The sequence below is a fragment of the Trichechus manatus genome, unplaced genomic scaffold, assembly GCF_000243295.1.
Source record: "Trichechus manatus latirostris isolate Lorelei unplaced genomic scaffold, TriManLat1.0 scaffold00005, whole genome shotgun sequence".
Classification (NCBI taxonomy): Eukaryota; Metazoa; Chordata; class Mammalia; order Sirenia; family Trichechidae; genus Trichechus; species Trichechus manatus.
This window is the reverse complement of record NW_004443941.1, coordinates 27,715,813-27,731,316: the sequence shown is the minus strand read 5'-3', so window position 1 is coordinate 27,731,316 and position 15,504 is coordinate 27,715,813. Positions and strand designations below refer to the sequence as shown.

The 15,504-nt window shown below is 38.6% G+C and overlaps 1 protein-coding gene across 1 annotated transcript in view; it reads left to right on the top strand.

Moving 5' to 3' along the window:
- The window catches only part of CRIM1 (cysteine rich transmembrane BMP regulator 1), a 262,328-nt gene that overhangs the window by 194,671 nt on the left and 52,153 nt on the right, over positions 1-15,504 (top strand). Inside the window, exon 8 of the mRNA XM_004369565.2 lies at positions 8,471-8,599. Coding sequence (XP_004369622.1) covers positions 8,471-8,599 — 129 coding nt within the window. The remainder of the gene's footprint in view (positions 1-8,470; positions 8,600-15,504) is intronic.

Here is a 15,504-nt window from a genome sequence, read left to right as displayed (position 1 = left end):
ATGCATAAATGCTTCGAAAAGTCTTTGCAGGACCGCTGTTGAACTGGTAGTCTCCAAACTCACCAAAGACGGGGAGGGCCATCATCCCTGTAGAAAGGCATGTACTCCTGGTGAGATATGTACAATCTGAAGCCATACCCCATGTAATGTACAACAAAAACCCATTGCCATCAAGTAGAATTCTGACCCATAACGACCCTATAGGACAGAGTAGAACTGCCCCATAGGGTCTCCAAGGCTGTAAACCTTTAGAGAAGTAGACTACCGTATCTTTCTCTCACAGAGCAGCTGATAAGTTTGAACCACAGACTTTTTGGTCAGCAGCTGAGCACTGAACCACTGCACTACCAGGGCCAGTTGTATCATTAGGGTTAGTGTCACCCAGTGCGGTAACTCATGGTGTCACTCCCCATGCTAATTACCACAATATTGTAGCTAAAACACCAGAAAATTTGACGAAATCAGTCACTTCGAAAACACCGACAGTAATGGAAACAGCAGTGCGTGGTTGTAGCGTGTGCAGATGAACCACGTGATTTGAAGTGTCCTTGTAGTTGTGTAATAATGACAGCTCTGACCAGAGTGCTTTAGAAGGTTCAAAAAGTAAATTAGCATAGAGTGTTAGCCTTTTAGGTATATTGATACATGTAAGCTGGGCTTATGAAAAAATTTTTTTGTTGTTATAACTAACTACAGGGATGCTTTTATAAAAAATAAAATTTCTGCTGAAATACTGCACAAAAATTTTATGGACAGTCATTTTGTCATCATCCCCTCTAATAGTGTCACCAGATGTGGTCCACACCCCCTGCACCCCCCTAGTGATGCCACTGACCAGGGCTCTTCCTCATGTAATATAGGAGCACAGAATGTAGGATTTAAATGAGAGTTTTCCGGTCTACAGGCCAAGACCAATGAGGGTACTTCCCATATTCAGAGCACTGCTGCACAGCCTAGAGAAAGGTATAGAATAATAACAAGTTCTGATATACAATTTCAGGATGCTCTTTCAGCCAAGCCCTGGTGGCGCAGTGCTTAAGTGTTCAGCTGCTAACCGAAAGGTCAGCAGTTCAAATCCACCAGCTGCTCCTTGGAAACCGTATGCAGCAGTTCCACTCTGTCCCTTAGGGTCACTATGAGTCGGAATTGACTCAGACGGCAGCAGGTTTTGGTTTTAATCAGCAGAATGAACACTTCACATACTTCACAAACACTTCTAAAGATTCCTTATTGGATTAGAAGAATACAGTCATTTTACATCATACTCTGATGCCATGATTCTAGATATTCTTAAATCACCCCTTTCCCTACCAAAAACTTTCTGGAATAGAAACTACATTAAAAATCTAACAAGTTCTTGGTCATTCGTTAGGCTATTCTTTAAGGATGGAAAATTGCATATTGATTTAAAATAGTTTAACTCAGGATGGTCTTAAGTGTACCTCACATTGGAGTTCATGGTATAGAATTTTAAATTGAATATCGGCAGTATCACAGTACTTCTTTCTCAAAAAATTTCCCTGTTGTTAGTAATAGAATCAGTTCTGAGATTACATTCTAAAATATTGGACTGAAAGCCAACTCTCAGATCTGTTTAATGATAATATCAGATCTTTTTCTAGATAATGTGTAGTTGCATATTTCTCTTGTGAAAATATTCTCACAGAAATCTGACCAATATAGATATGGCCTGACACACTAGGAAATCAAGCGCTAAATGTTGAATGAATGATGGAAGGGTAATGGAATACATGACTCCAGATGAAGTATTAGGAGACAGCTAGTTGCCTGCAAATATGTCTATTACAAATCAGCAGTTACTCCAGTGACATAGGATAACAATAGTAAGTACCCAAAAAACATGCTTTACCACTCCCAAAAGGCTTTTGAAATTTTTTCTGGCTTGTATTTGAATAGAAAAACAATACTCATTTTGTTAAATGTCAAAAAAACTAGATGAAAAATGTTAAAATGCCTTTGAGAGAAATTTGAACTTCTGTCTATATTTAATATATCACAATGGATGTTGTTGTGTTCAGCCTAATCTATCGGGGAGATTGAATAGTTCTAGGGTAAATTGACAGTTTTCATGAAAAAATGATTTTGTTGAGTTTTCCCATGTTTTAATGAATATTGAGGGTGTAAGAATTTGAAATGGATGCTTCCTAATTTCTTCCCTCTAATGTACGTAATCAGTGAATGGGGAAACGTTAATTTTAGAGACACAACATAATTTTTTGTTTCTTGCATTCTGCCACATCATCTGAAGCTGGAAGACATCTAGTAGGACTTGTTGACATAAACTATTCAACATACAGCATTGTAGGACTCTACCGCTCATCTGTCATGTTCGTCGTATTGTGGTGGCTTATGTGTTGCTGTAATGCTGTGAGCTATGCTACTAGTATTTCATATACCAGCAGGGTTACCCATGGTGGACAGGTTACATCAGAGCTTCCAGAGTAAGACAGACTGAGCAGAAGTGCCTGGTGAGCTACTTCTGAAAAAAATGGCCAGTGAAAACCTTATGGATAACAGCACATTATTTGACAATGCCCTGGAAGATGAGTCCCTCAGGATAGAAGGTACTCAAAATATGACTGGAAAAGAGCTGCCTCCTCAAAGTAGAGTTGTCAACCTTAATGATATGGATGGAGTCAAACTTTCGAGACCTTTATTTGCTGATGTGGCACGACTCAAAACCAGAAGAAACAGCTGCAAACATCCATTAATAATCAGAATGTGGAATGTATGAAGGAAAACTGGAAGTCGTCAAAAATGAAGTGGAACGCTTGAAGATGGTTATCCTAGGAATTAGTGAACTGAAATGGACTGCTATTGACAGTTTTGAATCAGACAATCATATGCTCTACTATGCTGGGAATGACAAACTGAACAGGAACCACATCTCATTCATTGTGGAAAAGAGTATTTCAGGATCTGTCTTGAAATACAGCACTGTCAGTGATGGGATAATATCCATATGCTTACACGGCAGACCAGTTAATTTGGCTATTATTCAAATTTATACACCACCCAAGAATGCCAAAGATGAAGAAATTGAAGATTTTTATCAACTTCTGCAGTCTGAAATTGATCAAACTTAGTCAATATACATTGATAATTACTAGTGATTAGAATGCAAAAGTTGGAAACAAGAAGGACTGGTAGTTGGAAAATATGGGCTTGGTGATAGAAATGATGCCAGAGATCGCATGATAGAATTTTGCAAGACCAACGATGTATTCATTGGAAATACCTTTTTTTCCAACAACATAAATGGTAACTATACACGTAAACCTCGCCAGATGGAATACAAAGGGATCAGATCGACTACATCTGTGGAAGGAGACAGTGGAGAACCTCAGTATCATCAGTCAGAACAAAGCTAGGGGCCAACTGCTGAATAGATCATCAATTGCTCATATGCAAGTTCAGGTTGAAGCTGAAGATAATTAAAACAAGTTCAAGGGAGCCAAACTGCAACCTTGAGTATATCCCACCTAAATTTAGAGACCGTCTCAAAAACAGATTTGACACCTTGAACACTAATGACTGAAGACCAGACAAGTTATGGAATGACATCAAGGACATCATACATAAAGAAAGCAAAAGATCATTAAAAAGACAGGAAAAAAGGAAAAGACCAAAATGGATGTCAGAAGAGACTCTGAAATTTGCTCTTGAACATAGAGTAGTTAAAGTGAAAGGAAAAGATGATGAAGTAAAAGAGCCAAACAGGAGATTCAAAGGGCAGCTCAAAAAGACAAAGGAAGGTATTGTAATGAAATGTATAAACACCTAGAGTTTAGAAAACAAAAAAGGAGGAACGTGTTCAGCATTTCTCAAGCTGAAAGAACTGAAGACAAAATTCAAGCCTCAAATTGCAGTCGTGAAGGATTCCGTCGGTAAGATATTGAACGATGCAGGAAGCATCAAAAGAAAGTGGAAGGAATACAGAGTCACTGTACCAAAAAGAATTGGTCAGTGTCCAACCATTTCAGGAGGTAGCATATGATCAAGAACCAGTGGTACTGAAGGAAGAAATCTAAGCTGCACTGAAAGACATTGGCAAAAAACCAGCTCTAGGAATTCACGGAATACCAATCGAGATGTTTCAACAAATGGATGCAACACTAGAAGCACTCACTTGTCTATGCCAAGAAATTTGAAAGACAGATACCTGACGAATAAACTGAAAGAGATCCATATTTATGCCTATTCCAAAAAAAAGGTTATCCAACGGAATGCGGAAATTATCGAACAATATCACTGATACCACATGCAAGTAAAATTACACTGAAAATAATTCAAAAACAAGTGCGGCAGTACATCTACAGGGAACTGCCGGAAATTCAAGCTGGATTCAGAAGACAACGTGGAATGTGGGATGTCATTTCTGATGTCAGATGGATCTTGGCTGAAATCGGAGAATACCAGAAACCTGTTTACCTCTATTTTATTGACTATGCAAAGGCATTCAATTATGTGGGTCATAACAAATTATGCATAACATTGCAAAGAATGGGAATTCCAGAACACTTAATTGTGCTCATGCAGAACCTGTACATAGACCAAGAGGCGGTTGTTCGTAGAGAACAAGAGGATACTGCGTGGTTTAAAATCAGGAAGGGTGTGTGTCAGGGTTGTATCCTTTCACCATAATTATTCAGTCTGTATGCTGAGCAAATAATCTGAGAAGCCAGACTATATGAAGAAAAATGCAGCATCAGGATTGGAGTAAGACTCATTAACAACCTGCGATATGCATATGACACAACCTTGCTTGCTGAAAGTGAAGACTTAAAGCACTTACTGATGAAGATCAAAGACTGCAGCCTTCAGTATGGATTATACCTCAAAATAAAGAAAACAAAAATCCTCACGACTGGACCAGTAAACAACATCATAATAAATGGAGAAAAGATTTATGTTGTCAAGGGTTTCATTTTACTTAAATCTACAGTCAAAGCCCATGGAAGCAGCAGTTAAGAAATGAAACGACGCATTGCATTGGGCAAATCTGCTGCAAGAGACCTCTTTAAATTGTTAAAAAGCAAAGATGTCACTTTGAGGACTAAGGTGCATCTGACCCAAGCCATGGTATTTTCTATCTCCTCGTATGCATGGGAAAGCTGAACAATGAATAAGGAAGGAAGAATTAATGCATTTGAATTATGGTGTTGGTGAAGAATATTGAATATACCATGGACTGCCGGAAGAACAAACAAGCCTGCCTTGGAAGAAGTACAGCCAGAGTGCTCCTTAGAAGCAAGGATGGCGAGACTTCGTCTCATGTACTTTGGACATGTGATCAGAAGGGACCAGTCCCTGCAGAAGGACATCTTGCTGAGTAAAGTAGAGGGTCAGTGAAAAAGAAGAAGGCCCTCAACGAGATGGATTGACACAGTGGGTGGCTGCAATAATTGGCTCAAACATATCAACGAACGATTGTGAAGATGGTGCAGGAACCTGGGCTGTGTTTTGTTCTGTTGTACATAGGATCGCTTTAAGTTGGAATTGACTCAGGGGCACCTAACAGCATCATGGGACTAGCACATAATGAACAGCCCTTCTATGCATATTTTTTTTTCTTGTTCAACTGAGCAGAAGATACTATGCTGAATGTTAATAGACATACTGAAGATGATAAAACCATTTGGATACTGTGTGGCTGATCAAGTCACTGTCGTGATTCTGATCCTCAAACAAGATGGTCAGTTTATTTCTTTTACTTTCCAGCCACAGATCACAACCTCCCTAATCCTGTCCATTAGTCATAATATGTATCAAAAATAAGACATACATTAATTACTGTTGGCAGAAAAATCATTCAGAAATGAAAGATCATCTTTGAAAAAGAGGGGCAATGCATTCTCTTAACAAATCCCTAGAATTAACTAAAAGCAAAATTCTGTGCCATCCTGTGATTATTATGCATTTTCAGTGTCAGTTTTATCTGCCTTAGAATATTTTTCCCATATTTTCTGAAGGTGAAAGTTTCTCATCCACTTCACATCTTAAATGTCAACAAAGAACACCCGGTTCTGGTCCGAGTACAAGTACTGAAGACGTTTCTCCACCCATAAGCTGTCTGCTAAAGCACTGAAAGTATATTCAGAGTTCCTCCTTGGTTTACTAACTCTCTAGAACATAGAACTCTGTCCTTCTTGTGATATGAGAAGTGGCTTAGAGTTGATACTCATCCCCTGCTCATTCTGTCTTGTATTTGTGGCTACAGCAGTTTTGACTAAATAATTTGCAGTTTTGTGGCTGAAGGCTGAAATGGAATTACTATTTTGGAGGGCTAATAACAGTAGTGATAAAGAGAAAAGTATATAAGTTTGACAACCGAAGATGCTTACGGTGAATTTTGAGAGAATGTAGGAAAATAGAAATACTGTATTTAATTCAGTATTCTTAAAACTTGCTTAAACTAAAACTACTTTTGGAAGAAGTGTGATTCAGTGTCTTAAAACTTGGCTTAAGCTACTTTTTGATGTTTACAATTATCTATCAGAAAGGGTACTTTGGCCATTGGAGGAAATTAGAGATTTTATAGCAGCGAAAAGTTTATATAAAAGTTTTGGGGAGATATTCTTCACACTGTGTATATTGTAATAAAAATAGAGAAAAAGTATTTTTACCGGGAGAATGCTGATCAAAGCATTTCTGTGGTAATTCGTAGTTGCCTGCTACCTGTGAAGAGCTGAATCACTGTCCCCATTTAGCAGGTGGATAAAAACTTAGAACTCTTGATCTGGGCCATGGCAACTAAAATACTTATTTTGGTCTGTCTTCCATGGTAACAGGAGATGAAACTTGAGAATTCAATATGAACTAATGGATAGAGTGTTGGCTAGAGGTCAGGAAACTCTGCTCTGTTCTATTCCCAGCCTGCAACTGAGTTGCTCTGTAAACTGAGATAAACCAGTTACCCTCTCTGCACCTCATATTTACCATCTGTAAAATCATAGGTAAAGACATTCTGTACTTGGCTCCATCACAAAGATGTGAGAAACCGCTTACTCTGAGGCAGTTCATAGTATCTTTTGATTGAAAAGATGCTCCATAAACATGTTAGTGTAGCTGCTTTCTTTGACAACACTCTTCCCAAATCAGATGTTATATAAGCTGTCATTTATAGTGCAGTACAAAACAGGTGCCATTACAACGGACTTTATCTTGCCCAGAAGCTAAGAGTGTGACTCTGGATCCAGATTGCCTGGGTTTGAATCCTCAGTCCCTTACTAACTGTGTGATCTTGGACAGGATTTTCTCATCTGTACAATGAGGATAGTGATAGCACCCACCTAAATGGATTATGATAAGGCTTGAAGGCATTTATGAAAAGCACTACAAACATTAAATAAACACATAATATGCCTTATGTAAGTGTGTGCAATTACTGTTATTATCCAGAACAGTTCTGAATTATTAGCATGGTGGAGAAGGTAGACCCTCACTTAGGCCTTGGTTTTGTCTCTGCATCTGTTTCCAGAATGACTGGTCGCTCTTTCTCCCAAATGTTTATATCTTACTGTGCCACCCATAAGCCTGTGGGCCCTGAATGTAAACTCCTATTCACTGTCATCCATCATGGCATCTGTGATAAATGAATGAGCATCACATGTAAAAGAAACTTATCTCAAAAATGTCTCTGATTTATTAATTTGAAAAAAAAAAAGCTAAGAGATTTCAGAAGTGTTGTGAAATGGGGTGTGGGTTAATTACCAGTTGACAGCTTTGTCTTGATTATTATAAAAAATAAGTAAACTCATGAAACATCAGGAAGAAGTAGAAGAATAGTTAAATTAAATGGAATTACAGTAGTTCCCCCTTATCCGTGGAGGACACGTTCCAAGACCCTCATGGATGCCTGGAACCTCGGATGGCACCGAACTATGTTTTGTCCTATACACATGATAGAGTTTAATTTATAAATTAGGCACAGTAAGAGATTAACAACAATAACTAATAATAAAATAGAACAGTTACAACAATATACATAATAAGTAATGTGAATGTGGTCCCCAGGCAGGATGGAGTGGGATGGTATGAGATTTCATCACACTAATCATTTAACATTTTCAGACCACAGTTGACCACAGGTCATTGAAGCCACAGAAAGTGAAACCACAGATAAGAGGGGAATGCTGCAATTTTAACCTGTCTTATCTGCTTCCTATAGTGCCGACCATCAGAAAAGTATTTTGCAAGGGTCCCAAAAAATACATAAATTAGGTAAACATAAAGAATCAAATCATTCAGATTTTCAAAAGTCTGGTTTAAAAAATTGTTCTTTTTCAGAGATTAAAGACATGATGAGAGAATAAAAGTTTGGGATTTGATGAGAATTATTGATTAGATTTTTGTATCTTACTATAGTATGGGATTTTAAAGATTGAATAGCATTGTACAGGTAATGATACGTTTCATTGATTTATTTATTTTCTCTTTTTATTATTAGAACCAACCTATATCACAATTGATCCACCTGCATGTGGGGAGCTATCAAATTGCACCCTGACGGAGAAGGACTGCATTTATGGTTTCAAACTTGATCACAATGGTTGTCGAACTTGTCAGTGCAAAAACAGTGAGTATATAGAAGATTATATTTTTTTCCGAGGCCTAATATGATATCGTCAAAGCATATTATGTGACTGAATATCTTTTTCACTCCTGTTCATGACATTCCCTTGGCAACCTAAAAGAAGAAAAAAAAAATTATACTTACACAAACAAATACACAGTCATTTGGGAAAAAAGAGCTGCTCCTTTATTCTGGTTTTCATGTTTGTTTCATTGTATTCAGAAGCTCCTTGGTGTCCAGTAGTGTCGTGGCACAGCTTCAGAGGCCTTGAAGTACATCTCCCAGCCACCCAGTCATCTCTGTCTACAGCACCCTTGCTAAGGTCATCCAGTGTCAAGAAGGTCACTAACCCAGAGGGTGTCATATTGCACTTATGGCAGCCATAATCCTTTGAGTCAGCTTCATTTTTTAACCCCAACTGTGCCTCCATGTAGATTCCAATCATGTCTTCAGGCCATGCCCTCTGAAACTCGATAGTATATTGCATTTCTTCTGTGAGGGGACAAAAGTACTCTTCATGTTTAAAAGAATTTTGAATTCCCCTAGTTCTTCCATTAGAATAAACATCCTTGATACCCTTGGCCATTCCTCAGGTGACTTAGCTTCTAGAACTTTCTTGATCCTTCCCATCTTCTTACTGACACACAACATGCCATTGTTCTTATGTAAATGTGAGGCTCAGAAACAGAGGAAATACAATAGTCCCCCATTATCTGCGAGGGATACCTTCCAAGACCCCCCATAGATGCCTGAAACTACGGATGATACTGGACTTACCTTATATATAGTATGATTTGTCCTATACATACATACCTATTGTCTTAGTTATCTAGTGCTGCTGTAACAGGAGTACCACAAGCAGATGGCTTTAACAAAGAGAAATTTATTCTGTCACAGTTTAGGGAGGCTCAAAGTCCAAATTCAGGGTGCCAGCTCTAGGGGAAGGCTTTCTGTCTCTGTTGGTTCTGGTGGAAGGTCCTAGTCATCAATCTTCCCCTGGTCTAGGAACTTCTCAGCACAGGGACCTCAGGTCCAAAGACACACTCTGCTCCCAGCATTGCTTTCTTGGTATTATGAGGTTCCCCATGTCTCTCTGCTCGCTTCCCTCTTTTATGTCTCAAAAGAGATTGACTTAAAACACAACCTAATTTTGTAGATTGAGTCCTGCCTCATTAACATAACTGCTGCTAATCCCACCTCATTAACATCGTAGTGGTAGGACTTACAACACTTAGGGACAATCACAAAATACTGGGAATCGTGGACTAGCCAAGTTGACACACATTTTAGAGGAACAGTATTCAATCCACAACACCTACGATAAAATTAAATTTAGAAATTACGATAAAATTAAATTTAGAAATTAGGCACAGTAAGAGATTAACAACAATAACTAATAATAAAATAGGACAGTTATAACAGTATACTGTAATAAAACTTAAGTGAATATGGTCCTGGTCTGGATGGAGCAGGACAGCTCCAGATTTCATCACACTACTCATTTAACATTTTCAGATCTCGATTGACCATAGGTAACTGAAACCGCAGAAAGCAAAACCACAGATAAGGGGGGACTACTGTACTCTAGAATTTGGTCTGATCAGTGCAGTGCTATTATGTAGCCTACATTTGCATTAGTTCTTCGAAGAGTAAAATACTGGCTCATACTGAGTTTATAAGTAGTTAGAATCACTAGGTGCTTTTCCCATTAGCTGCCATTAAGTGATTCTCATTCATTCTGTATTTGAACACTTTTTTTTTTTTTAATAATGTAAATGCATGGCTAAATTTAACAGGAAATTGTTTTGGTAGTTTTAAACCATTTTCAAACTAGTTGGGATATTTTTGACTCTTGATACGTGATCTTATACTTTATCTATGCCTCCCAGTTTATATTAAATAAGCACCCCTTATATGTCCTCTTCTAAATCGTTGAATTTAAAAAAAAAAAAAAATACAAAACCAAAGACAGAACCCTGTAGCACTAAAGGCCTTCCTGCAAAATGGCATTGAACTGATAATCCTCACTCCTTGAGTGGTGTTACTCAGCTAACAACATGTCAACTCCATCTCCACAAGGAAGTCTTGAAACATCTGGCCTGTATCTTAACTGAAATCAGAATACATTATATTTACACCATTACTTTGCTGGAGACCCTATTTTAAAAATAAAATGAAATTAGTGGGGCAGATGGCTTGTTCTTCATGAACCTGTGCTGGCTCCTGGTGATCAATGCTTTCTTTCCTAAATGTCAAAAATCATTGAGAGCATTTGTTGAACACAAATCATATTCAATAATTTTTTCTGCAAAATTTTAAGTTGTGAAGGTCAAGCTTAGTTTTCTATAGTTTTTAGAATCCTTTGTCCCTCTTAAATTGACATTTGATCTTCTTTAGTTTTCTGAAATCTCTTTCTATTCTCTCTGATCTCTCAGAAACATACACAGTGGTTCTATAAGCAGGTTCTCTGTAGGCCTCTGGATATAATTATCTCAGCACAGAGACTTGGAATGACTTAATGTAGATAGGTGCTCACTTTCTGATTTATCAGTTATCTTGAGCTTTATATTCTTCCAACCTTAATTGTTTATCACTTTCTTTTGTAAGAATATGTTTGATGAAGATGACTAATACAGAGTTGGAGTTGAGGAATGTCAGTTTTCTCAGTTACATGTTACCATCAGATTCTTGCCCCATGGAATTAGTGCTAAAATAGAGTTTATAAAACTGTTGCTGTGGTGGTTGTTGCTGCCATCTTTAAATTTCCCGTAAGCTTCCACCCATCTGGGCCTGTCCTGCCTTCCTGACACTTGTTGCTGTTCAGAGGAAGGCCAGTCCCTTTTATGCACTGTTCTGTCTTTTGTAAGCGAAAATGAGAAAAACCCTCAATGAGATGGACTGACACAATAGCCTGTACAGCAGACTCAAATTTATCAGTGATCATGAAAATACCACAGGACTGGACAGCATTTCATTCCCTTATACATAAGGTCACCATGAATCTAAGCAGACTCCATAGCAACTAACAGCAGCCTTCTGTACCTCCCTTTGGAAACCTTGGCATCATACCTAAATTTTTATCTGAACTTTTGAAGTCTAAAAATACAGATTTTGTAACGCCCCGTCACCTCACCCACCACCTTCATCTAGGCTTTGTTGTTATAAACTTTTTTGCAATATGGCCATGGTTACATAAGGCTCCTGTCAACACACCTGAATCCTTCGTCATTCAGTTCAGAGAAGCAGTTTCTCTGAATTGTCGTTAAAGCAAGTCAAAAATGTATCACTGGCCTTTTGCAAATTGATACTTTTAGGAAGATCTTGCTCTGTCCTGTCCTTGTGTTAGTGTTGTATTCTAGCTTTTTAAAAGGAGCACCCATCTATACTACCCGGTCAGGTGGCCTGTGGTGCATCTCCATTAACATGTAGGGAGAAAGATGTAGAAGTGACTTTTGTTTTGTGATTTTCAGTAGATTTTTTACACATTAGGTCTTTATTAGCTGTTCATTATTTGTAAATTTTACCTATTTGTAAGGCTATTTAGTCTTTCTTCGTTCTCTCCTCTCTCCTTTCTTGCTTCAAGTAATATAAATAGAGCACCTGTCAAGTTGTAGGTATTATACTAGATGTTAAGGCACAAAGATGAATATAATGCAAGACCTCCCCTAAGAAAAAAACTCTTGTATCTGAAACACTAAGGAAGTATTACCGTTTGAAGCCAAATTCTGTAACTTAAAAAAGCGAGTCCTGTTAAGAGGAAGCCTTGATCCTGCAGGAGAACCAGGCACGTGCTTACGCCAGAAGAGGGAAGGAACTGTCCCGTCTCCTGGGGCCATGCTTGGTACTTGAGGTCCAGCGGGTCTTTGCTGAGCAGATGAGTAGGGAGCCATTGGAATCAGGGATGCCTTTGGACATCGTTCTTGTCTAAGATCTGCCTTTGAGGTCTCGCAGTTCTGACCATGTGTCCATTTCATCACATGGAGATCTCACTCACTGCCACCCTAGACCTAAAAATATAACTAAGCACCAGCTGATGTTTTTCATTTGTCTGTGTCATACAGAAGTCTGGTCATAGAGCATTCTGCTCTCACTGCCCCTCCTGTTAGCGATCCTGATTATTTGACACCTTTGTGAGCCACAGGGAGGTAAGTCAATAAACCAGATTGCCAGACCCTGGGCTGTCAGGTTCTCGTGAACTGACGCAACTCTCCTCTCAGGCTCTGGCATCATCAGCCTGGCCTGGATCTGAGTGATCAGGGCAACTTACTTTCCTTGTCTGGGCCTCTGGGTCCTCATCTGTAAAGGGCAGATGATAGATCCTAACTTATGGGCTATTTGATTAAATACATTAATGAATGCAAAGCTAGCTTCATTGCCTGACATATGGTAATTATTTACTACACGATAGATGTTTTATAACAAATCCATTTCTGAGTCAGCACAAGCTAGCCAGCATGAAAAGCCCCTAGCTTCCCTTTCTTTGTTCCCGTACCCGCCTGCGTTCAGTCTTTCCTGTTCTCCAAGGACACTCTTTTCCCTTTTATTCTAACCCTCAAATGTTCTAGTTTTCCTTCTCCTGGTATTAGAAAATAGAATGTTCCTTATAGCCAAAGAAAACATAAGTATGTTCATTTTCCCATTGCAGCTGCTTGATAAGTACTGATTTTGTCTAAAATTCTCCCTTACATTATTTTCTGCATCCCTTCTCCTAGGCCTGATTTATGTGCATTGCTTGAGTCATCTGTACCTAAATTTTCTCTTAGAGATTAAACCTAGTTTCCACTGGCATCAAGATTTCTTAAAGTAATACCAGCCCAAATAAATATTTTCCCTCTGCCCATTGGTTTGTTGTTTGTTCATTCACTTGTCCCCCCATTAATCTAGTATTTGTTGAGTGCCCACTATATGCCAGCCACTAGGGATACGAATATAATAAAAATGGTCCTTACCCTTGACTAGTATCAGTAATATATTCATAATGCACTAATATGTTGTAATGATATTGCAACAATCTAGCATATTACAGACAGCCACTTTAAGATTGAAATCAAAACCCTGTAGAAACATGTCCTTCAAAATTATGTAGAAAGTATATGACAAAGGATTCTTTTGTTTGAACATATTATAGCTTTGCTGTTTTAACCTGTAACAAATTACATTCTTGTAGCACAGCTAAGCAAGTATTCTCTGTATCAAGGGCATACGGAGAATTTAAATTATCCTGACTGAGTTTCTCAAAGATATATTTAGAATAAAGAAAAGAAATATGGCAGAAAATGTTTGACTATACTATATTAAGAAGAATTAAAACAAGAGTCATTTAGATAAGTTACTAATAACCTAACACTTTATTGGCACAGGCTGTTAATAATAGTATTACTGTTTAACCGAAAGTGTTCGGTGCTTTTAAACGGTCATAATATTCTTCAACTTATTATATGTATTAAAGGATATCTATATAAATTAAGTGACATCTAATCTTTTGTCATCTTATTTTCTACATCTTTAAATGAAATGGATTTAACTAGATTATAACTCCTCTTCTGATTTTAACATTGTATAATTCTAGAAATTAATAATGCTTTTATGTAGAAACTGATAAAACCTATTGCCATGGAGTCAATTCCGATTCATAGCGACCCTATAGGACATAGTAGAACTGCACCATAGAATTTCTAAGGAGCGGTTGGTAGATTTGAACTGCCAACCTTTTGGTTAGCAGCCAAGCTCTTAATTACTGGGCCACGAGGGCTCCTTGTAGAAACTGATACAGACGTGTAAAATTAATGAGAGTAACAGGGTAACACGAAATATATATCTAGATAAGCATCCAGAAAAGGTCACAGCATCAAATGTAGGGAGGGGACTTCCTTGTCTTCATTTCGTTGTAACTCTGAACTGACACCTGTCAGAGTCAAGGTTGGACCACCGTTTGTCGTGTTGCATTTCTTTATTTAATAGTCTCAGCATCTTCATGGCCACTCTTAACTGGTAGCAGGTTGATGGTGGTGCAGTGGTTTAGAGCTATGGCTGCTAACCAAAGAGTGGACAGTTTGACTCCACCAGCCGCTCCTTGGAAGCCCAGTGGGGCAGTTCTCTGGCCTGTAGGGTCGCTATGAGATGGAATTGACTCAATGGCTATGAGTTTGGTTTTGGTTTTTCCTAAATTAGAAGATTATCTTTACCCATTGCTGTCAAGTCAATTCTGATTCATGGCGACCACGTGTGACAGAGTAGAACTGCTCCATAGAGTCTTTTCTTTTTTTAAATTTTTCTTTTTCTTTTCTAGTTTGAATGAAGTTTACATTTCAAGTTAGTCTCCCATACAGAAATTTATACGTACATTGTTATGTGACCCTAATTGCCCTCCCCATATTGTGACAGCAGACTCCTCCTTTCCACCCCTGATTCCCCATGTCCATTTAGCCAGCTTCTAACCCTCTCTGCCTCCCCATCTCACCTCCGGACAGAAAGCTACCCATTTAGTCTCTTGCATTTACTTGAGCTGAGAGACACACTCCTCACGAGTATCACTTTATGTCCCACAGTCCAGTCCAATCCCTGTCTGAAGAGTTGGCCTCGGAAATTGTTTTAGTTCTGGGCTGATAGAAAATCCGGGGGCCATGCTTTCCGGGGTTCCTCCAGTCTCAGTGAGACCATTAAGTCTTGTCTTTGAGTTCTGCAACCCACCTTTCTCTTGCTCCATCCGGGACTCCCTGTTGTGTTCCCTGTCAGGTTGATCATTGGTGTTAGCTGGGCAACATCTACTTCCAGTCTCAGTCTGCTGAAGTCTCTGTTTTATATGGCCCTTTCTGTCTCTTGGGCTAATACCTTCCTTGTGTCTTTGGCGTTCTTCATTCTCCTTTACTCCAGGTGGCTGGGACCAATTGATGCATCTTAGATGGCCA